At 36.8% G+C, this 25,057-nt stretch overlaps 3 protein-coding genes across 5 annotated transcripts; all 3 read left to right on the forward strand.

The window, feature by feature from the left end:
* LOC119833139 (phenoloxidase subunit 1-like) lies at nt 1-10,072 on the forward strand. Of its 2 annotated transcripts, none has more exons than XM_038357061.1 (15): nt 1-121; nt 778-893; nt 1,595-1,787; nt 2,376-2,478; nt 2,807-2,927; nt 3,350-3,558; nt 4,033-4,161; nt 4,621-4,744; nt 5,242-5,406; nt 6,076-6,204; nt 6,561-6,739; nt 7,122-7,267; nt 7,990-8,225; nt 8,618-8,823; nt 9,510-10,072. In XM_038357061.1, exons 2-15 carry the CDS (start codon nt 783-785, stop codon nt 9,880-9,882), a joined length of 2,424 nt encoding a protein of 807 aa, XP_038212989.1. In that variant the 5' UTR covers nt 1-121; nt 778-782; the 3' UTR covers nt 9,883-10,072. The 2 variants fall into 2 exon arrangements, with proteins under 2 accessions (XP_038212989.1, XP_038212997.1); XM_038357069.1 differs by having other exon boundaries at nt 2-121; nt 3,353-3,558.
* Nucleotides 10,073-11,518: 1,446 nt separating this feature from the next.
* LOC119833129 (putative uncharacterized protein DDB_G0282133) lies at nt 11,519-16,796 on the forward strand. 2 transcript variants are annotated; one of them, XM_038357048.1, is made up of 3 exons: nt 11,519-11,652; nt 12,642-14,475; nt 14,689-16,796. In XM_038357048.1, exons 1-3 carry the CDS (start codon nt 11,635-11,637, stop codon nt 16,590-16,592), a joined length of 3,756 nt encoding a protein of 1,251 aa, XP_038212976.1. In that variant the 5' UTR covers nt 11,519-11,634; the 3' UTR covers nt 16,593-16,796. The 2 variants fall into 2 exon arrangements, with proteins under 2 accessions (XP_038212976.1, XP_038212966.1); XM_038357038.1 differs by having other exon boundaries at nt 12,642-16,796.
* Nucleotides 16,797-20,341: 3,545 nt separating this feature from the next.
* On the forward strand, nt 20,342-21,751 carry LOC119835279 (homeobox protein 9-like). The gene has a single exon (XM_038360010.1). The coding sequence runs from the start codon at nt 20,342-20,344 to the stop codon at nt 21,749-21,751; it is 1,410 nt and encodes a 469-aa protein (XP_038215938.1).
* Nucleotides 21,752-25,057: the final 3,306 nt, after the last annotated feature.

Consider the following 25,057-nt stretch of genomic DNA (forward strand, 5'->3'; position numbering starts at 1 on the left):
AAATGGTACAACTCGCAACACAGCGATACAGTCGGCCGTGACATTCACGGCTAATTGCAAGCCACGGTCTACAGCTTTGGCAAAAACCATCGTTTTGAGCTTAGTGTAGAAGTTCAAATAGGTAAGTTTTTTTACTATAAGCATTTATCTAATACTTGGTGAAATGATTTTAGCTATAACTTTTAGTACTAAAGTGTTAAAGTAAATACTATTTGCATGGCGACAATATTTTTACATGAAGTATTTTATTGTACCAACTGAATTTATTTTATTTAAATTACAACTCTTCAGGACGATCTTAAAAGCTTTGACCTTTTCAGGTTGAACTCAAGCCTACTTCTGTAATAAATTTTATTCTAGCATAATAAATGGCACGCAATATTTAAAAACCTTAATTTGTAGATATCATGCAATATACAAATTTCATTTATGAATCTAAAAATATTGCATCGTATTTCGTTTTCTTTAATACGATATTTTAGTCTTGTAGTGAAGCTTGTATACTGAAGTAAATAAAATCTTTGCAGAGGTTTTGAAACATGTAATTGGTGCAACGCACTATTGTAATGAATTGTCTTCACGATGATCATGATCTTATAACCTTTTCATATTTGTTTGCCATTCCGATATATGCTATAGAATATAGATTAACATTACGTACTTCTACTAAATCAATATTTCATACCACTATCTCATAGCAAATTAGAATTAAACAGTTTCGCATACTTAAGTAAAGTCGTTTATAATACTGTATTGCCCATTATTATTGTATTGCAGTCACCATGTCGGACGCCAAAAAGAACTTGCTTTTGTTTTTCGACCGGCCCACGGAGCCCTGCTTTATGCAGAAGGGTGAAAACAAATCTATTTTCCAACTACCCGATAATTACTATGTGAGTATACCGTTTGAACCATTCCTAGTCTAATCATTGAGATACAAAGTATTTTTTTGTTTTTTACAATGAATCTGGACATTATGAATCCTACTTCCTACTAATATTATAAATGCGAAAGTTTGTAAGGATGTGTGTGTATTTGTTGCTCTTTCACGCAAAAACTACTGAACCGATTGCAATTAAATTTGGTACGTAGGCAGCTGGACAGCTGGAATAACATATAGGCAACTTTTTATCTCGATATTCCTACGGGATACGGACTTGGGCGGGTGAAGCCGTGGGACTCAGCTTGTATAGAAATAAAATAATATCATTGTATACAATGCAAACAAAAATATACAAACGGAAACACACACAGAAATAAATAAAATATCGGAATGTATGTGTGGGTATCGATGTGGATGCATAATTGATGTGTTGTTTGTTAGTAGTTCACGACATAACTATTGATTTTTATGAAACACAGCACGGGCGTAGACATACTTTAATGTAAGAGTGGGTTCAATTAAGGAAAACGACTAAATATGACAAACATAATCCAGAAAAAAGTCCCCATAAGAGTCTTGGTAGTCCTTTATCAAGTAGTGGAAATAAAATATAGGCCAAGTTAAAAATAACTACTAAATGAGATTTAATGACGCCTTAAATTACAATATCCTAAATACAGGTAACAATTATGATATCGAACGTTATTTCAGCCGGAAAAGTACAGGTCGACGAGCAACACAATAGCCGACCGCTTCGGCAGCGACGCCACGCAGACCATCCCGATCCGCAACATCTCGCTGCCGAACCTCTCGCTGCCGATGCAGCTGCCCTACAACAGCCAGTTCTCGCTGTGGGTGCCCAAGCACAAGGAGATGGCTACTAAGCTCATTGATATTTTTATAGGTAGGTGATCGGGAGTGAAAGTGTTGGTTGACAAGGTCGCTTCGTGGATCTATTTGTTGTCTATACTAATATGATAAATCTGAAAAGTTTGTTTTTTGTTTGAGCGCGCTATTCTCATGAACTGCTGGTCCGATTTGAAATATTATTTCAGTGTTAGATAGCCCATATATTTATTTATTTATTTATTCATTCCTTTATATCGAGGAAGGCTATAGGCTATACATATATGTACCACGGGCGAAGCCGGGGCGGACAGCTACTCTCTTATATTAGGATACAAATTTCCCACCTCTTCTTTGGTTGTAGCATGCTATTGTGTTTTGTTCGGTGAGTGGGGGAGCGGAAGGCCCGAATTATTTCCCTTACCGTTCCTAGGCTATTCCATCGTTCCCGTTGCCGATCCTTTCCTTATCCTTTACCCCTTAAATGCAGGCATCGCATTTGCAGCGGCCCTACCTCTGCAAATTTGCTTGGGCGATAGTGAGCGCTTATCATCAGGTGAACCACCGGCAGGTGCCCACTGTTATATAAAAGAAATATCGTCTGTTGCAAAGTTATGAAACTTATAATGACATGTAATTATTTCAGGTATGCGTGACGTGGAAGACTTGCAGTCACTATGCTCATACTGCCAACTACGAATCAACCCATATCTTTTCAACTATTGCCTCTCAGTCGCCATCTTGCACAGGTACATTATTTACTTATTAAAGAAGTTTTATCAAAAAAATAAAAAATAAATAAACACCTTCTCTTCTTGTAAAGGCGCATTGGCAATGGTGATCGCTCGCTAGTCGGCGAATCACCAGTTCGTTTGCCTAACGTTTTTTTATAAAAGAAAATAAAGAAAAAAATCGCTAGACAGAACTCGTTGTACCTAAAGGAATTAATAAAAAACTAGAATTAACTAATACTCGAAATTGAATATAAGTTATAGGTTTTGTATAGAGTTCTATGAACCATCGAAGTAATATTTACATTAAATATTAATATGAAATCCTATTATTTTATCCTTCTAGAGAAGACACAAAGGGTCTGAACATCCCGACCTTTGCGGAGACGTTCCCCGACAAGTTCATGGACCCCAAAGTGTTCAGGAAAGCTAGAGAAGTCAGCACTGTGGTACCTTCTGGCAACAGGGTATGTTGCGATTTGATAAATAATTCATCTATAATTTTAGTTAACATATGATTAGTAAATACTCAAGTATTTTTAAAAGGAAACATTATTTTTCATAGGGTATCGTTATACGTATAAAATGGTTATTGCAGCCTTGTTTGTCCGTTTGCCTTTTGTTGTTTTGATAGTAGAATTAAAACGCTAATTCTTCATAGTACATGAGAAAGGCTTCGAACTTAATATCCCTACATTATTTCTAATAACCTTCATACCGTTTTCAAATATAATTGATGTGTCCCTTTCATGCGCTGCCAGCTCTCACATAGTCCCAATAACTTTGTATTCATGAAAACACCCTAATTCCATAAACTGTCCTTAATGAAAAACCGAGATGTCATTATTCTTCCAACGATGAGAAATGGACTAACCTTCGTCTGGTCCAGCAGATGCCAGTGGTGATCCCGCAGAACTACACCGCGTCGGAATGGGACCAGGAGCAGCGCGTGGCTTACTTCCGCGAGGACATCGGCATCAACCTGCACCACTGGCACTGGCATCTCGTGTACCCGTTCGACTCGGCCGACCGGACCATCGTCGCCAAGGACCGGCGCGGCGAGCTCTTCTACTACATGCATCAGCAGATCGTCGCCAGGTGAGTCACTGGCACCATTAGCACACATTGGCTCTGGCAACATTGCACCTGGAACTATGCCACTGGCACCATTGGCATTGGCACAATGGACACTAGCACCACTGGCTCTATTACCATTGAATCTAGCATGTCGTACACCTATTTGATGCAAAATTTTTGTGGTGGCCGATGAATCTTTTACGAGGTTATATAAGAGTAGAGTAAGACCAAGAATAATATTTTTTTAATTCATATTATTTCATACTAGCAACTCGTTGTCGTAACGTTTCTCGTCGGCGTAATTCCTATGGAAACTGCAATCCGAGCTGTAAATAATTTGTTTTTGTATTTCGACGATTCAATAGTGCTTTTGAACACAGTTTGTTGCATATTCATGGTATTTAATGAAAAGAAAAATATTTTGAAGTGATAAATGCAATATTTCAAATATTATGCTTTCACCTCTGATTCTGAGTAACTTAAGTACATTGTCAGATACACAACGGAGCGCTTCTGCAACAAGCTGGGCGCGCCGCGGCGGTTCAGCAACTTCAGGGAGCCCATTGAAGAGGGCTACTTCCCCAAGTTGGACTCGCAAGTGGCAAGTCGCGCTTGGCCACCCAGGTATGTCACAATATCTAGATTCAGTCTTTGTCAAATCTCCGTGTTCATGGTAAACCTGGCAACATTGCCTGTTGCAGAGTGGATGTTACATGTTGAAAAAGTTCTAGAAACATTGACTGTGGCTTAATAAATGTTTACCGTGAGTACGAGGGTTTATGCTAATTAGCATTAGATTAAATTAGAGTAGAATATATGGAAGTGTCGAAACGGAGTTTATAAAAAACTTAAATGATTTGTTATTAGACAACCGTCAAAACTACTGATACAGATTTTGAATCCGATTATCTACTAAATCGTTTCTGTAACCACTATGTGTAAACCCGGATAAATCTCCCGTAACATTTCCCACTGAAGCATTTGAATGCTATTTACATTTATCAACTCAAAAAGCCTTTCTGAAGGTATCTAATAAATTCAAATGAAATAAAGAGATGCTTAAAAGTGTGAACACTGTTGCAGGTTCGCGGGCTCCACGATCCGGGACATCGACCGGCCCGTGGACCAGATCCGCGTGGACGTGGCGCAGCTCGAGACGTGGCGGGACCGCTTCCTCGACGCCATCGACAAGATGTCCGTCATGCTGGTGGGTGGGCATGCCTTGCTCGTCGGGATGGCGAGGAGAGCCTTAATATATATTAATTATGTGTCACGTTGTTTGTCCGCAATGAGATCCTTAACTACTGAACAGATTTTAATCAAATCTGCACACTACGTGCAGCTTGATTTAACTTAAAAGATGGGATAGTTTTCGTTATTTCAATTAGGGCAAATAATAACCTGGGCGGAGCCGGGGCGTGCAGCTAGTAATATTATAAATGCAACAGAGTGTAGCGTGATGAGAGATTCATTTTTTATTAAACGATAAATTAAAAGTTTTTAAAATAATCTTCTTCACTATTCTACATTAGAAGAAGGAGTCAAAAAAGAATCCAACTTTTTTACAATATGAACTGGAAATACTTAACCATCGCATGCCGCGATTCGATTGATGGTTGCTTTTTAAATAATATCTATGGTATATATAGCTCTAGGTCTAGATAATATCTAGGTCTCCAAATAATTGATCACGATTAATCTCAGAAAAACGGTCGCCGCGTGCCGCTGGATGAGGAGACAGGCATCGACATGCTGGGCAACATGATGGAGTCGTCCATACTGAGTCCCAACCGGGACTTCTACGGAGACCTGCACAACATGGGCCACGTGTTTATTTCTTACTCGCATGACCCGGATCATAGGAATTTGGTGAGTACACGATATAATGGGGATTGATTTGACCTTATATGACCACATTTAGGGGCAGTTACCACAATATACATCTGTAGTATACGATTTATATGAGCTGACTCTGTAGTCTCTGTAGTAACGCAATGTCATCAAGTCATTTGGCTGCCTATACGTCTACAGTATCTTGTAATTAATTTGTTTTCTTTTGTTTATTTGCTTTACAATATGCAGTAAAAAATAATAAAAATATTTGAAGTGATAACTATTATATGTATGGGGGAGTAAAACGCTACCTAACGTGTTACGTTACGTTACGCGTAACGGCGATAGTTTGTTTGGCTTTCTTTTATCTCACGTATACGGCAGCAGCAGTCAGATTCCTCTCACTCTAGCACACAGCTCAATTCCTATTTCTATTCCGGACACACGTTAGAATAGTTTATTTTCCACTCCTAGCGGACGTACTTATGTACTTACGGCTTCACCTGTATGTATGCAAGTAAACTTAAGAGGAGATTTTGACCCACTTAAAACAGATTTAATTCAAACTTTGTACACTCATCAACGATCGGCGACAACACAATAATATCATGTCCGTCTTATTATCCTGATTGGAATCGGTTGATTCTCTAATTGAAGCGAGTTTTTTTGTGGTATTTTTATTGATTAGTCTGTATAATGGTGCAGGAGCAATTCGGCGTGATGGGCGACTCGGCGACGGCGATGCGCGACCCGGTGTTCTACCGCTGGCACGCGTACGTCGACGATCTGTTCCAGCTCTACAAGAACAAGCTGCCGCCTTACACTACTGATAAGGTGCCGTTAACATATTACATTGTAAATATTTCATTTTCTTCCAAAGTGACCTTGAAGTGAGTTTGGTCATTTGTCTGTTTAAGAGATGTCTGCTTAAAAAATTTAATTGAGTTATCGTTTAGATATTTCCATTTTTATTTTAATGAGTTCCTTTTTGCGAAATAACCCTTGTGATTAAAGTGAGGAACTCCTATCTCTTGCAAAATGATATAGTATAAGTGATACGTAATTGATATAATTTCCTCGTTCTCTCTCTATTCTCACTTACAGTTCTATCCCCCTATTTCTCACTGACACTAAGTCGAGTATCTTTCCCCCCCCTCAATTGCCCGCTAATAATACTGCCGTTCCTCCAGCTGGACTTCCCCGGCGTGCGCGTGGCGTCGGTGAGCGTGGAGTCCAGCGGTGGGCCCAACGTGTTCCGCACGCAGTGGGAGCAGAGCACGGTGGAGCTGGGCCGCGGGCTGGACTTCACGCCGCGCGGCAGCGTGCTGGCGCGCTTCACGCACCTCACGCACGACGACTTCACTTACGTGTGAGTGCGGCGAAATTTAATTTTTTAAACGTAATAAAACATATGCTCCAATACTACAATTCAACTGTGACGATGGCAGCAAAAAGTGTGCCAATATTATTTTATAAGACATGAGTCAGAACCGTTTTTAGCTAAGTAAATGAGGTCGACACGTCTATGATTACAAATTTCCTGCAATGCAAAATATTCCTCCACCACAAATACGGCGACTAACGAGGTTCTTACCGTCTCCTCCCTATTAATTTTCGGAACCGGTGAAAAAAAAGTGAAATAAATAAGTGTCCAGTAAACTTTTCAGAACAAAGTTACGCTAATTCAAAATTGCCTCCAGAAACGGTACATACAAGTGTTTAAAGCCAACTTCCTTCCACCCTCCCCGCAGGATCGAGGTGAACAACACGAGCGGCGCGGCGCTGATGGGCACGGTGCGGCTGTTCCTGGCGCCGGCGGCGGACGGCGCGGGCGCGCCGCTCGCCTTCGCCGACCAGCGCCGCCTCATGATCGAGCTGGACAAGTTCACGCAAGCGCGTGAGTTCCCCACACCACACCCTCGGCCGTCTCTGAGCTGCTCGTCTGGGGAGCGATCTCCGCCGTCCGTGAACGTTCGCTGAGGTCGCCGCAAATGCGGTGCCAGCTTTAGGGGTAGAGGAAAGGATTGATGATGGGAACAAAATGGACTGGGGAAAGTAGAAAGCCCCCGGCTCCCCCGTACGAAAGTAGCATGTTACTATTTCACACCAATCTTCTGTGGGGGTGCTGTAACTTCTACGGTACAAGCTGGCTTATTTTGTGTCGAAACGAACTTGACTCCCACACTCAACTTAGCTATATACCGCACGTTGTGTTTATTTACATTTAAAGGCTGAAAAGAGGAAGAAGACATTTAAATGTTTATCTGTACAATAACATTAAACGTAATCAATAGATATAACTTACATATTACTTAGTTTGTGTAAGTTTGTCGATTCTGCATTTGTTTCGAAGCTATTTATATGCTAAAGATATAATTACGCCTTCCGTGTATCCCATTTAAATAAGTTTTTACACATTTAAGGCAGTTCTAAATGGAGTTACAGTTAGTGTTAGTTCCAGAATAAGTGTTAGAGTTAGTGTTAACTTAGTGTTAGAGTTGGTATTAAAGTTAGTGTAAGAGTCAGAGTTATTTGAGTTAGAATTAGTGTTAGAGTCAGAGTTAGGTTTAGCGTCAGTGTCAGTGTGAGAATGGATGCTAGAGAGCGTTGTTGGTGCAGTGCCGGCGGGCAGCAGCACGGTGCGGCGGCGCTCGGCGCAGTCGTCGGTGACCATCCCGTACGAGCGCACGTTCCGGCGGCAGGCGGCGCGCCCCGGCGAGCCCGGCGCGGCGCCCGCGGCCGACTTCGACTTCTGCGGCTGCGGCTGGCCGCACCACATGCTGCTGCCCAAGGGCGCGCCCGACGGCTTCCCCGTCGTGCTCTTCGCCATGGTCTCCAACTGGGCCGAGGACCGGGTGAGTGCTGCGCTGTACACACGCGACGCGACGTGTCAATGTGTGCATTATTCTTTGTGTATGTATTTATGTTCTTTTCACATAGCAAATGACCAGTTTTAATGGTATGACTTTGAATAGTTAAAAGGTTAAAGAGTTATTTAGGCACTTTTGAGCTTACTATATAACATTGATTTTCTTTGACTTCGCGCTTCGAAAACTAATAAAATGATAAAAATGTAATCAACATACATTTTAACTTAGTACCTTTTATCGTATCGTTTTTCATGACCAACTTACCCATCTCAATTATTAAAGGATATTTCGTTATCCATACTACGAACGATCTACTTCCCGCGTCCCTCCCCCCTCCCCACGTCAGCACACTCCCCATAACGCTGGTTGTGCCGCAGGTGGAGCAGGACACGGCGGGCACGTGCACGGACGCGGCGTCGTACTGCGGGCTGCGCGACCGGCGCTACCCCGACCGGCGCGCCATGGGCTTCCCCTTCGACCGGCCCGCGCCCGCCGCCAGCCTCGCCGACTTCCTCACGCCCAACATGAGCGTGCGCGACTGCTCCATCCGCTTCTCCGACGCCGTGCGCCAGCGCCAGCAGGGGTAGGTGCAGCGGCCGGCACGTAGCGACACCCGCGGCCCCCGGGGAAGCCGTGGCTGTTGTTATATATTAGACAGAAAGGAAGAAAGACAATACATTTATTTCAAGGTCAAAAAATATATACAGATTATGGACAGAACGAGCAAAAAAATTACAAAAAATAATAATAAAAATATCATGCAATATTTCCCCACTTAAAAGGGAGGGAAGGTAGGCTGTAGAAATCCCACATCACCCACGGCTTCTTCCCCGGAGGTCTTGGTTCATACAATATTTCCCCCCAAAAAAAAAAAACAAAAAAAAAAATTAGGGGGGTACGTAGGCTCTGCTCCCTCCTTTATTACGTAGGCCGATGCTCGTTTTTTAATGTAGAATATGTGTGGTTTTTTATTCGTATAAAGTACATTGGTTTTACAAAGTAGATTCTGTTTTTCTGGTATAAAGTAAATTGGTTTGTTCACGTGTTGTAATGTTTTGTTCTTTAAAATAAATCAAAGGATTAACATGTTAATGAGAATCCGAGTTAGAGACAAAAAACGTTACTCAATTGTAACAGAATTAACATCGGTTAGCAAATTCAACAAAAATATTTTGTATTCCATCGAGTTTATAAAGATGCGGATTACAAACATTCCCCAAACTATCCCTGAAACTAGCAACGACTACAGATGGAACAAATTTCCTCTAGATCTGTAACCAGCAATGCCGGCGCTAGCCAAACGAGCAATAACCAAGCCAGCAATATTCCTCCATTCGCCAATTTTACTCACAGCGGTAATTTAACACAAAATACTAATCTAACTCAAACTGGAAGTTTAATTACTCAAAATGAGGATTCCATTCAGAATGTTAGTTCCCAAAATGGTTTAACTGACATAACACATGTGCTAGCGAGTAGTGTGTTTTCTCAAACGAATAATGATTGTAATAGAAATAACGATAAACTACCAAATAGTAAAGAATGCGGCTGCAAAGAAACCTATACAGCGGAAGAGATTGATGCTCTCATAAGAAAACCATATTATTATATCAAATGTAACCATAAACAGCACATATTCTAATTGTAATTTGTATTTATAATTTACTTTAACTGACAGTTTTATAGATTACTTGAAATTAATTGTTGGCTATGAAAATGGACTATGATTTAATATTTAGATATAAATGGGTCACTAGTTGTAATTTAACTGTAAATATTGTACATATGTAAATACTTATTCGTAAGATGTAATAAATTATGCCTTTCACCAATTTCGCTTTTATTTTCTTTCCTCATATAAGGTCACAATCCAATGGTGTCCGTTAATTTACTATTATTAATTGAAAATATGTGTATTTTTTGTAGAGTTTGAACATAAGACTTAAGTCTTTTTTGATTTGAAGAATTAAGTCTAAATTATACACATAAATTGTAAGACAGTAAGTAGTAGGTATTCTGAGTTGTTTATTAGTCTTTTTTTTCATCGGAAGTCGAACCCACTATCACCTAAGATTGTTTATGGGCTATCCACTGTTTCATAGAGACCAGCATATAGATCATTTTACTTTTGATGAAACGCCAAGCTTTTACAAATATCTTCTATTGATAACATTTCATATTTTATAAGACCATTAAAGGAAAACCCCGTTTCTTTATTTTTTGCTTTTGTTACCACAGAAAGTATGTATTTTTTTTTATAATTTAAATTGATGATTTTTGGGATGACATACATATGGCGGTATACAAAAACATTTCTTACGTCCCAATTATTATGACTATTAAAGTAATGTAATTTTTATGAATAATAAAAGTCGTTGTTTTTTGTTTATAATTTCATTATCGTGTTGTGGAATACAATTAAAAATCTATAATATATTTTAAGACACTCAAATATATTAGAAAAGACTTGGGATATAACCTGTGCACGCTATCTCGTGCCTACGTCTCAGTCCACCCAGAACCACATGAGAGAGTTGATTAGTACTAACATACATCGTACGTGGCCGAGCCAGTGACAAGAGTAATTACGATGGAAATCGTCGTCTCAGCCCATATATGTTCCCACTGCTGGGACTGAGGCCTCATATGAGGGTTCAGACCATAATCCACGCTGGCCAAACGCAAGTGGGCAGATGTCACACGTCGTTGAACTTTTGATTCTTGGTTATCCTTCTTCGTTACTTTACCATCTTCACGATGTTTTCCTTCACCGTTTTGAGCATGGTGATGTTACACATGCGCAGACAAATTTAAAAATCTATTTATTTCCTGTCCGGTCGCCTGGTCTCGAACCCCGACTTGTCGATTTTGAGTCCAAGGTCCTCACCATTGACGGATATACAGCTAGTATAATTTAAATTTTTCATTTCCACTCAGGAAATTCGAATAGGCTTTATCAGAGAAAAAAAATAACATGTTTAAATCTTCAGCTGAATTGATTTGCTATTCGCAAATATAATTCGTTTGACTCTGTTATCATCCACTTAGATACAAAGGATACCACTAACAATGTAACTTAATATGCAAATATCGATTCTCGAGTATCGATTATGACATTTAATCGTGATCTACTCCAAAAAAATGCATCGGTAAAGTGTTATACAAATTAGCTTCATATTAATCGTTCGTATATGTAGGCTCAATTTAAAAATAATTACAGTCCATTGAGGTTAATGTATCATGATTATCAGCATCATTCGATCGTCCGTGATCCTTTAAATAATTTAAAGAATTCTTCTCACGAAACTGCTATTATATTACGGTTATTTATTCCGCGCGTGTGTTAATTATTTTTTAGTATTCTTGCAAATGCTGAAACTTCACGCGCGTTAAGATGAAGTTGGTGTTATTAGTGAGTACTTATTATATCATTTTATGAAGCGATCGCTTGAAAACGCTACCCTATTTAATAGGCTTTAGATTTTATTTTTGCCCTTAATGTAGCGTATTTTCATATTCCGTTTCTAAGCTAAAACTTATCAAAATCGTTGCAGTTTTTGTGGTGATATGTAACACACATTCTTTTTTTATTAAGCATATTGTGGGACATGTATAACACACCCACACACATACACATAGAATTGTATTTAATTTCTCTAGTGTGTGATTAGTTGATGTATTGTTTAGAATTGCATTTAATTATTTGCTGGTTTATTAATTGAAAGGCTAGGTTTTAAACGTGCTCATAGAAGTAATAAGGCAACATTACACAAATATAGTAAGTATTTTCTCCAGATTTGATGCCCTGTGACTAACGCTTTTTCTTAGTAGGATATCAATTTAATATCTAGACTTAAGTATTGTTTACATAAAAGATATGTCGCGTTCATTTTACATATAGTATGTAAATTTAAATGTTATGATATTATGTGCAAGTGAACTAATTATTTTAGTAAAAATGAGACCTCGGAAAGGACAATTAATAATATAAATCCCAGAAACGGGAACTATACAGATAACTATAAGTGTGCTTTGTATAAATTTTCTCCCATTACCTAATAAATAAATATTAACATAAAATGTAAGACCGAGTTCTATAATATAAAGCACATTTGGTTTCTGTACCCAGACTTTCATATAGCGGGTCAAATATGTCCTTTGGCCTTTAAAGGAAATGTTTAAATCAGACAAAGTTACAAATAATAAATTAATTTTAACAAAATCCATCATAATATTATGTTTCATGTTTAATTGTTACCTAACATGTGTTTATCAAAGCATTAATTTTTATGTTGTATTAGTACTTGTTAGATTTAAAATTAGGAAATACTTAATAGTGTTCACATAAAATCAATAATACTGTTAACTGAAATGATTCCTTACGAAGACATTATATTACAGGCCATCTTCTCCATAATTCTGCTTGTTGATTGTGCGCCTCAACAAGGCTACAGTGAGGAAAATGAAAAGGACTTGTACCCTGAGGGTAATCAGAACCATGGGTCCATCGAAGACGGCGAGGAATATGATAAAGGAGACATCATAGACTACAATAAAGACAATAACAATCGCGATAACCGACGTGACAGAAACCAAAATAAACAAAATAGAGACTATGGCCGCGATTACCAGAGAGGTGATAGAAATGAATACAGAAATAATGAGAGAAACGGCTATGAATATAGAAACCAAAATGATGATCGGTATCGTGAGAGAGATGAAGACAAAGAATATAATTACGGAAACCGTAGGAATAACAGGGGAAGAGAACGCAATCAAAATAGAGGTTACGAAAATGATGAAAATAATCGAAATCGCTATAGGAATAATAATGATAGGGAGAATTATGATGAAAGAGAGTACAGTTATGGTCAACGAGGATATGAAAGGAATAATCAAGACGGGAATAACGAAAGGCAATATCAATATGAAAGAAATCGAGGGAACAATTATAGAAATAGGGAAAATAACAATGATGAAGATGGCTACCGTCGCGGATACAATTATGGCGATGAAAATAATGGAAGAAATCGTAACCAGAATAGAAATCGGAACAATAATAATGACAGAAATAATAATTATAATTATGGTGAGAAAGGTGACGAAGATAAGGAGGAATATGTGATCTCTTACAATAAGAATAACAGAAACGAAGGAAAACAAAATGATAACGGACGTGACCGATATCGAAATCGAAACAATCAGAATGGAGAAAACAGTAGAAATAGAAACAATAACCGCAGAGGAAATTACGAAACTAAAGAAATAGAAATTGAAAAAAGTATCGAAATTGAAAAAGTTATAACAAAACCAAAAGATCAACAAGATGGACAAAATCAATATAATCAAGGTCAAGATAAGAACAATTTTTTAGGAAACGTTGGGATCCTGAGCTTCATAAGTGATATTGGTCAAGAAATTAAAGGCCAACTGATTGGTGGAAACCAGGGCTACAATTATGATCAAGGCTCCAAGTACGGTCAAAATAAAGGTGAAGTTGGAGAAAATGAAGGCCAAGGCAAAGGTATAAGATTTCAACAAGAAAAAGAAATCGACATATTCTCTTCACTAGGTAAAGGAAACAATGGTCAAAAAAATGTTGGAGTTATAGTTGATGATAAAATCAGTATAAGTAAGGAACAGAAAAATTACCAAGATAACTCTAATAATAAATATCAAGGTTATCAGGATCAACAGAATAAAGAATATCCAGATCAGGGATATGGATACGAACAAGGTGATGGTGGGAACATATACGGACAAACTGATGGTCAAGAAAAAGATTTCCGGTTTCAGGAAAACGACGAGATAGATTTATATTCTAATACTGGAAACCAAGGATATTGGAATGAGCAAGGAGATAACCAGAGAAATAATGTTAATTACGGCGGTCAACAAACAGGGGGGAACCGTGGTTATCAAGATCAAGGTTCTGGAACTGGACAAGGGGGTAAAGATAAAGGTATCCGTTTTCAGGAGGAAAAAGAAATAGACATATTTTCCAATTTCGGTGGTGTAGGCAAAGGTATAAGATTTGAGGAAGAAAAAGAAATAGACGTTTTTTCATCGAAAGGTCAGAATAATAACAATCAAAACCAACGTTATAATAACAATGGAAATCAAGAATATTGGAGACAACAAGGAGACGCTAATCAGGGACAAGGATACAGAGATTTCCAAAATGAGAGCAACAGAGGTCGACAGTTTGAGGGAAATCAGGGAGGGCAAGGAAAAGGTTTTAGGTTAGAGGTTGAAAAAGAAATAGACATCTTCTCATCGAAAGGTCAGTCTAGTAACGGTCAAAACGGTCAAGGATACAACACCAATGGAAATCAAGAAAATTGGAGACAACAGGAAAGAGGTAATCAGGGACAAGGATACAGGGATTATCAAAACGACAGCAATCGCGGCCAGCAATATGGAGGCAACCAGAGAGGGCAAGAGAAAGGCTTTAGATTCGAGGTAGAAAAAGAAATAGACATTTTCTCATCGAAAGGTCAGACTAATAACGGTCAAAGCCAAGGTTACAATAATAATGGAAATCAAGAAAATTTCAGACAACAGGGAAGAGGTAATCAAGAACAAGGTTATAGAGATTATCAAAATGACAACAATAGAGGCCAGCAATATGGAGCAAACCGGGGACAAGGTAATCAAGGCCAAGGAGGTCGCCAGAGTGAAAGGAACAAGGAAACAGGCCTGAATATTGAAAAAGAAATTAACATTTTCGGACAATTGAATGGTAAAGAGAAAGGTATACGTTTTGAAGAAGAAAAAGAATTTGATGTATTTTCTAATTCTGGAGGCCAAGGCAAAGGTTTAAGATTTGAGGAAGAAAAAGAAATAGAAATCTTTTCATCAAAAGGGCAAGGTAGAAACAACCAAAGTAACGGTAATAACAACAATGGGAATCAAGAAAATTGGAGACAACAGGGAAGAGAGAATCAGGGACAAGGCTACCGGGATTATCAAAACGACAGCAATCGAGGCCAGAAATATGAAGGCAACCAGAGAGAGCAAGAAAAAGGCTTTAGATTCGAAGTAGAAAAAGAAATAGACATATTTTCATCGAAGGGTCAGACTAGTAACGGTCAAAATCAAGGTAACAGCAACAATCGAAATCAAGAATATTGGAGACAACAAGGAAGAGGCAACCAAGGTCAAGGTTACCAACAAAATGAGGGCAACCAAGGGCGGGGGACCGGTCAACAAGGCGGGAACATCAAGGAAAAGAGCTTGAATATTGAAAAAGAAATAAGTATATCCGGTCAGTCTAATGGTAAGGAGAAGGGTATCCGTTTTCAAGAGGAGAATGAATTAGACATATTTTCAAATTCTGGAGACCAAGGCAAAGGATTGCGTTTCGAAAAAGAAAAAGAAATAGACATCTTTAGTTCTAAAAACCAAGGCAGCAAAGGTAAAAACATCGGAGGCATAACTATTATTGATGACTTTAGCATAACCAAAGAACAAAGAGGCCAAGGTAATCAAGGAAGTAATACTGGCAAAAGTTACGGTAATAATGATAACCGAAGGGAACAGGGTAATCAAAATCAACAAGGCCGCGGTAATCAGGGTCAAGGATATGGAGGTCAACAAGGCGGAAGTGGCAATCAAAATAGTCAAAATGGTCGGGCTAACGGTATAAACAAGGGTATTCGTTTCCAGGAAGAAAAAGAAATAGACATCTTTTCATCTCAAGGTCGAGGCGGCAATGATAAAAAAACCGGTGGCATAAAGATTTCAGAAGAATTAAACATCAGAAAAGAACAAACAGAAGGTCGAGGTTATAATGGCAACGGGATGAATGAAGGAAGAGGAAACCAGGGTCAGAATAGTCAACGTGGAAGGGGTAATAATAATAATAATAACGGCAATGAATATTATAATGGTTATCAAGGACAAGGATCGTACTATGGCCAAAATAATAATTACCGTGGCTCGAAAGCGAATGAAGGTTGGAGCTACCAAGAATTTTATTTAAACGGACCAAACAACCAAGGCAACAAGAACTCGAATTATGCAGGCTCTAATTATGCCTCCAAAGGATATGGTAATGGTTACGGATATCATTCATATAATTCCCGTCCTTACAATACAGGGTACGGTGTCTACGGATCTTCAATCTACCCTGGAATTGGTAATTCCGAAATAAAATTAGAAAACCTAATAAAACCGCTGACACAAGAGATATTGGGTACATCAGGAAATATAGAAGATTTGTATTATCAAAACAATACTCTAAGTATATTGGAAAATCAAAACATAGGATACAATCTTTACCCTGAAAGTAGTTATAAATACTACCCAGATAAATATAATAATTATAATTACAACAACTATTATGTTTAAAAAGATCTATATTTGATTACAAGGATTATAGCGATAAGTACAAGACCTTATTTTACCTTGACACTGACTTGCTCGAACAAAACTCTCAATAAATATATCTTCGTTGGTCCGCTGACTCGAGAATCTGTGAAGTCAGTTGGACAACGTCCATCAATATTGTACTATTGAGTACATTGGAATTGAAAATAAATCAATTTTAACGAATGTTGTTTTTATTCATCGATTTGCTTTCAAGATGTTTACATTTCCCAATCCATAGCATATAAAGTTATTCGACTGTTAACGATGTATATTGTTAGTGTACTTTTGGAGTGAATAAAGTTTATTTAGCTACGTCATGTAGAGCAAGAACATTTTTTATTTAGTTCTTTAATAATTTGCGATGCTACCATTCTAAAATTTCGATGAGTTTAAGGCGATACTTTAAGATGAAAGAATGAAGAAAAAAGAGTCACAGTTAATATAATATTTTAATATCATGAATAATAGAAAGGTACCTTAAGTAAAAGACGCCAAAATTATTCGTCTAATCTAACTAATAAGCTTTGTTGGTGTGTACTTGTTTAGATTTTTCAATGCTAACCGTACAATATTTGAAAAAAAAAATATAGCTAGCTACAAAAGTTTAAACTGTCAGTTATTATACTAATTATAATATCTTATGTCTCAAAAATTAGCCAAACATCTGACGTACTAATTATTGATTGCAGGCCCTTCTCTCCGTCATCCTGATAGTTGAGAGCAAGCCGCAAAGAGGCTACAATGATGAAGGTTATTACGGAGGTTATGTAGACAACAGAGACCGAAATGGTAATGAAAATGAATACCAGAATAACCGGGATGATAGACACAGACATTCACACCGTCATGAATATAACAATGATCAGAGCGGCTATGATCGCAGAGATAGGCATCAGAATACAGAATACGACAACCAAGAATACGGTAGAAACCGTCACAGAAACCAACACTCAGAATATGGCAACGAAAATCATGGACACAGACATAATAACGCCAGAGACAATGGGAGGCACGGCTATAACCATGTAGAAAATAGAGAAAGACATGAAGGCTACGACCGAGTTGATGGCCCGAGGAATTATGATTCATATTATAATAGCGGGTATAGTTCAGGAAATAATGGCTATCGAAGTTATTACTCGAACTCGGGAAGCAAAACTCAAACAGCAAATCGAAAGGGCCCAGCCAATGATGATTTCTATAAAACATTCCCCTATCCCGAACTTGTTGGGCGAACGGGCATCGGTTTCCAAAAGCGGACTCGAGATGTTAATGGTTTTGTCAGTCCTCTCACTAGAGAACTGTTGCAAGTGGTTGGCAAACCAAGAGAAGTACACTACAACCATAGCTATGGAGGGTACAGCGGATATCGTGATAGTTACGGCGCTGGTGACAATAGCCATCAAAGCTATGAGTATACAGATCCTATCTATCCAAACGGTCAGAATTTCAGCTACAGTGAACATTCTGAACAAACTAGGGACTTTAATAATCAGTTCCCAGAACCAGAACTGGTTGGTCGCAGAGGTATTGGGTTCCAGAAGAGAACTGCTTCGGTCAACGGGTTCGTTAGTCCGTTGACAGACGATCTGTTGGAAACTGTTGGGAAACCCAAAGATGATATGTATCGTCCACTTTATGATGATTACGACATGTCTCTCTTCTAATTAATGTTCTTAATAAATTTATATCTCATTCAATGTGTATACTTTATTTTCCTTGCATTACGGTTATCCAACATAAACGATTTATATAGTGCCTAATATGTTTTTTTTTTAGAAAGTTATTTCAAGTTTAATTTGAGAATAGACAATACATGTATCATATACGTGTATACCAAAGTTGCAACTATTTTATTTATACTTTAATATTTATTTAAAACTAACTGCACCCCGCGGTTTCACCCGCGTAAGTCCGTATCCCGTAGGAATATCGGGATAAAAACTTGCCTGTATGTTATTCTAGTTGTCCAGCTGTCTACATATCAAATTTCGTTGCAATCGGTTCAGTAGTTTTTGCGTGAAAGAGCAACAAACATACACACATCCTTACAAACTTTCGCATTTATAATATTAGTAGGCTTAAAAATTTTATAAACTATGAAAAATATGAATGGGTAATGAAATAAGTTAATAAATTATATAATCGAATACCAACATGTCCAATAATCAAAATCATCTGCAATTTATGATTCTACGCAGAATTATATGAGGCACGGCCTCATGCTAACATTTTCCTTTGCACGTTGTTTTTAGAATGTATAGAAAATAAATGCTTAATTATTTTTTTTTATTTTATTGTTACATGATTTACAACTATTTTTATATGATGCTACTCAAATAGCAATGAACCACTTTATCTACCATAAAGAAGTGAATGGTCATATTTAAGTATAATATTTTTGATTTATAATTTTTCTATATAATACTAGCGGTTCGCCCCGGCTTCGCCCGTGGTACATATATAGCCTAATGCCCTCCTCAATAAATGGGCTATAACATATAAAACTGAAAGAAATTTTCCAGACGGAACAGTAGTTAATTGAGATTAGCGCGTTCAAACAAACAAACAAGCTCTTCAGCTTTATAATGTACCTAAGTATATATATCTAATAACGTCTTATTCGCTATAACCAAGGTAAACGCTGTCTATGGCTTACTCGCTTGTATCGACAGAAGTAAATACTGGAATATAATTATAGATAAAGAAATTTACAATTTCTTTAAGTCTTCCTTCTGAAAAACAGTAAATGCAGCCTAAAACATTTTTTTATGTCAAAACACAGATATCATAATACTATACTGTCAAAAACCGTAATATGTCTACATACATACTATGCAAAATTATTATTTTCGATTATTCTTAATCTTAGCTTGAATTTTATGTCAATCGTGCAATATAATCATGTTATTAATACAAATAGTATTTAATAGATCTTTACATCGTATTTCCCATATTTTGTTTAATATTTAATTAAGCTTGTTATAATTACATTGATTAATGCTACAAATAATATTTTTGAAACACTGATCAATGGAAAATCATTATAAAGACCCTTATTGCCGTGACTAATATTCACAATCGTTATACTATCGATAAATAAACTAAGACTAATTATATATTTAACATACGTCATTTTTAATGTTCAACTAATCGAATGCATTAATTAAAAATATATTAAGAAAGGCCCTTTACGCATCACTGAACGGTTTTCCCTTTGCTTTTCAATAACTAGCTATCATTATTTAATCACCAGGTAATATTTTGATGTGTAAACCGAGTCGATTTAGATTAATTTAAATTAGCGGTTTTTAGATAATTTCATCATTTAACATTTCACCATGAAAGGGAGCATACTACTGGTAAGCTTTTATATTTTTAATTCAAACATTAATCATGATCTAAGATATTTTATATTTCTTAAATTTATTTTCCGACAGAGTTCTTTGGATATAAAATAATAGCACTCTCATAAATTTAATGAAAATTATGATTTCTCTCTGTTTAAGCGTGTGAGTTTGTATTCAACTTAATTTGAAAAATGCTTTAACTCAAAACTATTTTAACTCGAAGTGCTACTTTTTTAGATTTTTGCGTCGTTTTGTTTGGCGGTCAACTGCCAAGCGTTCTACAACCACCAACATCGACCTCCGTTTAGTGGGTTCGGGAGTATTCCACGGTTATTCAGAGGGATATTCTCCCATCAACACAACAGGCCTCAGGGATACATGTACAACCAGCCGCCTGATATGAACAGCATTGATAATTCAAATGAAAGTGGTATGACGCCAGTCTTGATACCGATAAACAGTTTGGGATATCCAAATCGAAGGTTTCAGTACAATAGCGGTGATCCAATTGTAAATCAGACACCATTTGATAATGACCCGCCAAGGAATATTGTGCCTCGAGAAGCACCTCTTACAAGCAGATCATCTATTGATTCCAGTGAAGAAGATAACACTTCGATCCCCGAAACACTCCATTTAAGTTCGACAACTACAACAGAATCAACAACAGTAACGACAGAATCGACAACATCGGCTATAGATATATCAACAACAACAGCGAGTCCTAATGTGAGTGGTTCTGGGAGGGATTCAAGTGAATTACCTGAAGTTGTAGACAAAAATTATTTAAGTAATGCAAATACAAGCTCACAGGAGAATAGAAAGAATCATGACTTGAACAAACAACCGTCGCGGAATATAAAGCGAGAAGCTAATTCAAATAACAAGAACGAAGAGAAGTTGTCAAAAGAATCAGCGATTATTAATAAGCAACCTCAGTCTTATCCTCTTGTTTTTCCGGATCACGTAAATCAATTCAGGAAGAACGCTGAACAAAAACGAAAACCGAATGACTTTCCGAATCGATTCTCAGAAGGGCCACAAGTATTATATGCCGTTAGCATTGCACCTTCTCTAACTTCACAATATAATGGTGGATCTAATGCGCATCCAGCAACTAGCAATGTTCCCAGTCAATCCAATGCACCGCTCACGAATTCACCTAGCTATAACCAAAATGCGCAATACACAAACCAACCGACATACGTCTGGCAGAATGCAAATCAAGCCCTGACAAGCAACATGCCAAGTACAGTCCAGAACACCATTGCGCTGCCCAATCAGAACGGGGGCACAACCCTATATTCCGTTGTAAACCTCCCAACAACGAACACCTACGTTCCAAATCAAGTTCAGTACCCTGCAACTAACATCAATGCGGGAAACTATCAAACTGTGTCCACTAACGGCTTAAACAACGGGTCTCCATACTACGTGGTGTCACAACCCAACCAAAATACACAGCAGCAAAACACTGAAGCTGTTTTGCCCTACAATAACGCACCTATGACTTACACAGTCGGTTATGTATCCAGCAATGGACAAACGATTCTGGTACCGAGCAACGCTCAAGTATATCAGCTGAGTCCACAGACTAACTATGTGCCCGAATCAAATGGCCAAGACGACGTGATGACTCTGACTTCAGCTCCAAGTAACACAATTACTCTGCCAGAAAATACAGATACGGTCACCTTATTAAGTTATAAGGATAAGATAGACTCTAAACCAAAGGATAAGAATTCGAATGACGACTATGCAGACAGTCCCGAAGTTAAGGCAGACTGATGATAAAGTGTTGTAAATAGTATTAAATCTGAGTTAAACTCAAACTCAATTGTGATAATTCAATTATAATACATTCAAATAAGTTAAATAAATGTTTTGTTATAAAAATGTTGTTTTTATTAACCTTCATACTTTGTATTGTAATTCATGTCAATTGAATTACGGTAACTTTTCGTAATTAAAGTCACAGTTGACAATATCTATATTTTAATTTACATCATTTTAAACATGAACAATATTTACAGGTTGCGCTAGAGCTACCCTAAAAATAGTAATAACATAATTATCATATTCATCATGCATAATAAACAATAATGTTTTTTATTAAGTGATTATTTTCTGTAAAAATCTATAATTATTATTCAATTATTTCGAACAGCATTCGTTCAAATATATGTTAACGTATTATTGATCTATTATGTAAACACAATACATAAACGATGATTAATTAGTAATTAGTTAAGAATCGTTAATATGCGTTGAATTATATGTAACGAGGTTGTTTAATCATAGCATTATGACGCTGTTGTACACGTTTCATAATTAAAACGAAACAGCAGTTTCTCATTCTAATTTTTTGTCTCACTCTTACAAAGTGTCTGCATTACTTTTGTAAATAGTAAATGCTATCCCGCAGCACAATATACAGAATTTCAGCTTTTCCAGCAGAAGTCGGTTTAGTAAATTAATGACTAAAACAAACGTATTATCTATTTAATATTATTGTATTTGGATTGTTAATTGGTAGAGATTTTTTTCTAATGCCATGTTGTAATTTCCCGTGGGGTCGTGTATTTATTTGATTTCCTTTTTTTTCTACTGAAACTCAACTAAATTGAGTATTGAGTAAAGAATATATAATTCAAATGTTTAAAGTTTTATAATCTTCAACTCCGTTAGTATAATGCGTTAAGAAATTTTGAGTTGAATTGATTTAATTATTTAACATTGTAAAAATGTCGTTAAAATTATAAATTAATGATTTCACGAATCCAAACTATTAGAAATACTTACTCTGTCTGTCTATCAGTAACGGTTTCGCGCCTAAATCACTAGACCAACTTCCATGAAATTTGGTACAGAGATAGAGTAAACCCTGAGTAAGACGACGAGAAGTGGTTAATCATATAAGGAAATATTAGCGAGATTTTGTATGCAGACAATTTACATGAAACAAAAGGATATTACTTTTTATCATGAGAAAAGAGGCTGAAGGGGTTAAAAGAGGGGATAGATGTATATATAGAAGAAAGTCTTCGTATCTTGGCTAATAATGGTAAAACTAAATACGTTGTACATAAAATTGTATTAAATTAATTGTATTATATCATACATTCGCGAGTATGTAATTCACAAATAGCTTATGACAGCATTTTGACCCACCCAACCCACTACGACCACACGGACGAAGCCGTGGGCAAAAGCTAGTTATACATAAACATAAACAATTACATGTAACAAGCAGACAACAATATACCTAAATCATGTTTATTATCCTATAAAATACTTTTATTAAGACGTTGATTATTTTATGAACGATTATCGTTTATAATTTGATTTATTACTTCAATATATGGGATAATTATTCTGAATTTATTTTCGGAATTTTCGTTTTATTATTCAATGATTAGTTAAGTTTCGGAAATCAATGACTGTGTAATTATGTTTCAGGATATAATTAATGTATTTTTATCATTAACTAATAATCATGTGGGGTTTTTATGTGGGAGTCGAGCACGCAAACCTTCGTCACGAATTGAGCCATTTAAAAGCGGGAAGCGCATTCGCAGAGGCACTACCTCTGTGATTGTAAATGGTCGGTGGTGTTCGCTTACCATTAGGTGAACCACCAGCTCAGTTGCCCTCATATGGCATAAAAAAATAAGTTGTTTCATCCGTCTCTGCGTTTTTTTTTTCACTTTTCTTGCTTGATGAAACGATAACATTTATGACTTTTTTTCTCAAAATGTATAGTTTTATAATCCAAATGGTAATAATAAGGACAGGTTAAATACGAATGAAACAAATGAATACGATAAAAATTTATTTAATATTGACTCCGATTCGTAAAATTTACATAACAAAATCGATAATTACAATAAAAACGTTTTCTCCGATATTTACATATCTCTATAATTTTAAATAATTCTCAAAATACGCATTTGACTGATTTTAAAATACCTTTTAGTTACGTTAATTAAATTGAACGATACATTTTTGTAAAATTAAGGTTTCGTATTGCGACATATAAAGCTATTAAGTGAAGTACTAACTTTTTATTTAAAATGCATGCAAAACAACTTACGAACGAAGTTTAAAAATACGTCAATGTGCATGTGAGACACAGTAAAATATTTATAGTACATGTTAATTTTCTATTATCAAATGACTATATTCTACCCTCCATAATCGGATTGGTAAAAAACCAATCGACTCATGGGTAACTAAAAGGTATTCTGCACAGTCGCAACCACATAAGCACAATACTATGCGATCCAACTAAGAATGAGAGGAAAAATACAATTTAGTAACAAAAAGTTTATGCATCGAATTAATAGCATTTATTTAACTGTGCCTGTTTATTTTTGAGTGTGGGAGTCGAGCACACTTCGGCACGAATTGGGTCAGCTCGCACCGCGGAAGGTACTACACCCCCACCGAAGATCGGTTTATTATAGAAATATGCTATTGTATTTAGTTAGATGAGTGGAGGAACCGGAGGCTCGTATCCTTTTCCTCACCCTCTCAAGTCCGTTCCCTTTTCCCATTGTCAATATTTTCCTCATCCCTAAAAGCAGGCAACGCATTTGCAACCTCTGCAAATATTCACGGGCGTGGTGATCATAGAAATCATAAAAAAACAACCATGAGGTCACAGGCGCAGGACTCTCAGTTGGATCGCATTATATGCTACTAAAATACAATATAACTGTAAGCACTATCAGCTATCACAACATTTAAAGGCTGTTCATTGGACCTTCGCTTGCCAAGGATAATATGCGAAACTAACACTAAGCTTGGACATTTGGGTTTACCCCTGTAAGGTCGAGTAGGAAGGATATTAAGCGTAACAATGATGTAATTGTATTTTTGACGAGATTTGTATATTTGGAAATAGTTTCGATATTTTATTATATTGGAATACTAATGTATTCGTGTTTAAATCATATTATCATTTTTGAATTTAATAAAAACCTAAGGGTTAAAGAATATTAGGAAAATGACGTTTTTAAAATTACATCAAATGATTTATTTTAAAAAAAGTCTTACAAGTTATTGTTGTGTTTCCAGTTTGTGAAGCAAGGG

This window comes from Zerene cesonia, chromosome 2 (genome assembly GCF_012273895.1).
Source record: "Zerene cesonia ecotype Mississippi chromosome 2, Zerene_cesonia_1.1, whole genome shotgun sequence".
Classification (NCBI taxonomy): Eukaryota; Metazoa; Arthropoda; class Insecta; order Lepidoptera; family Pieridae; genus Zerene; species Zerene cesonia.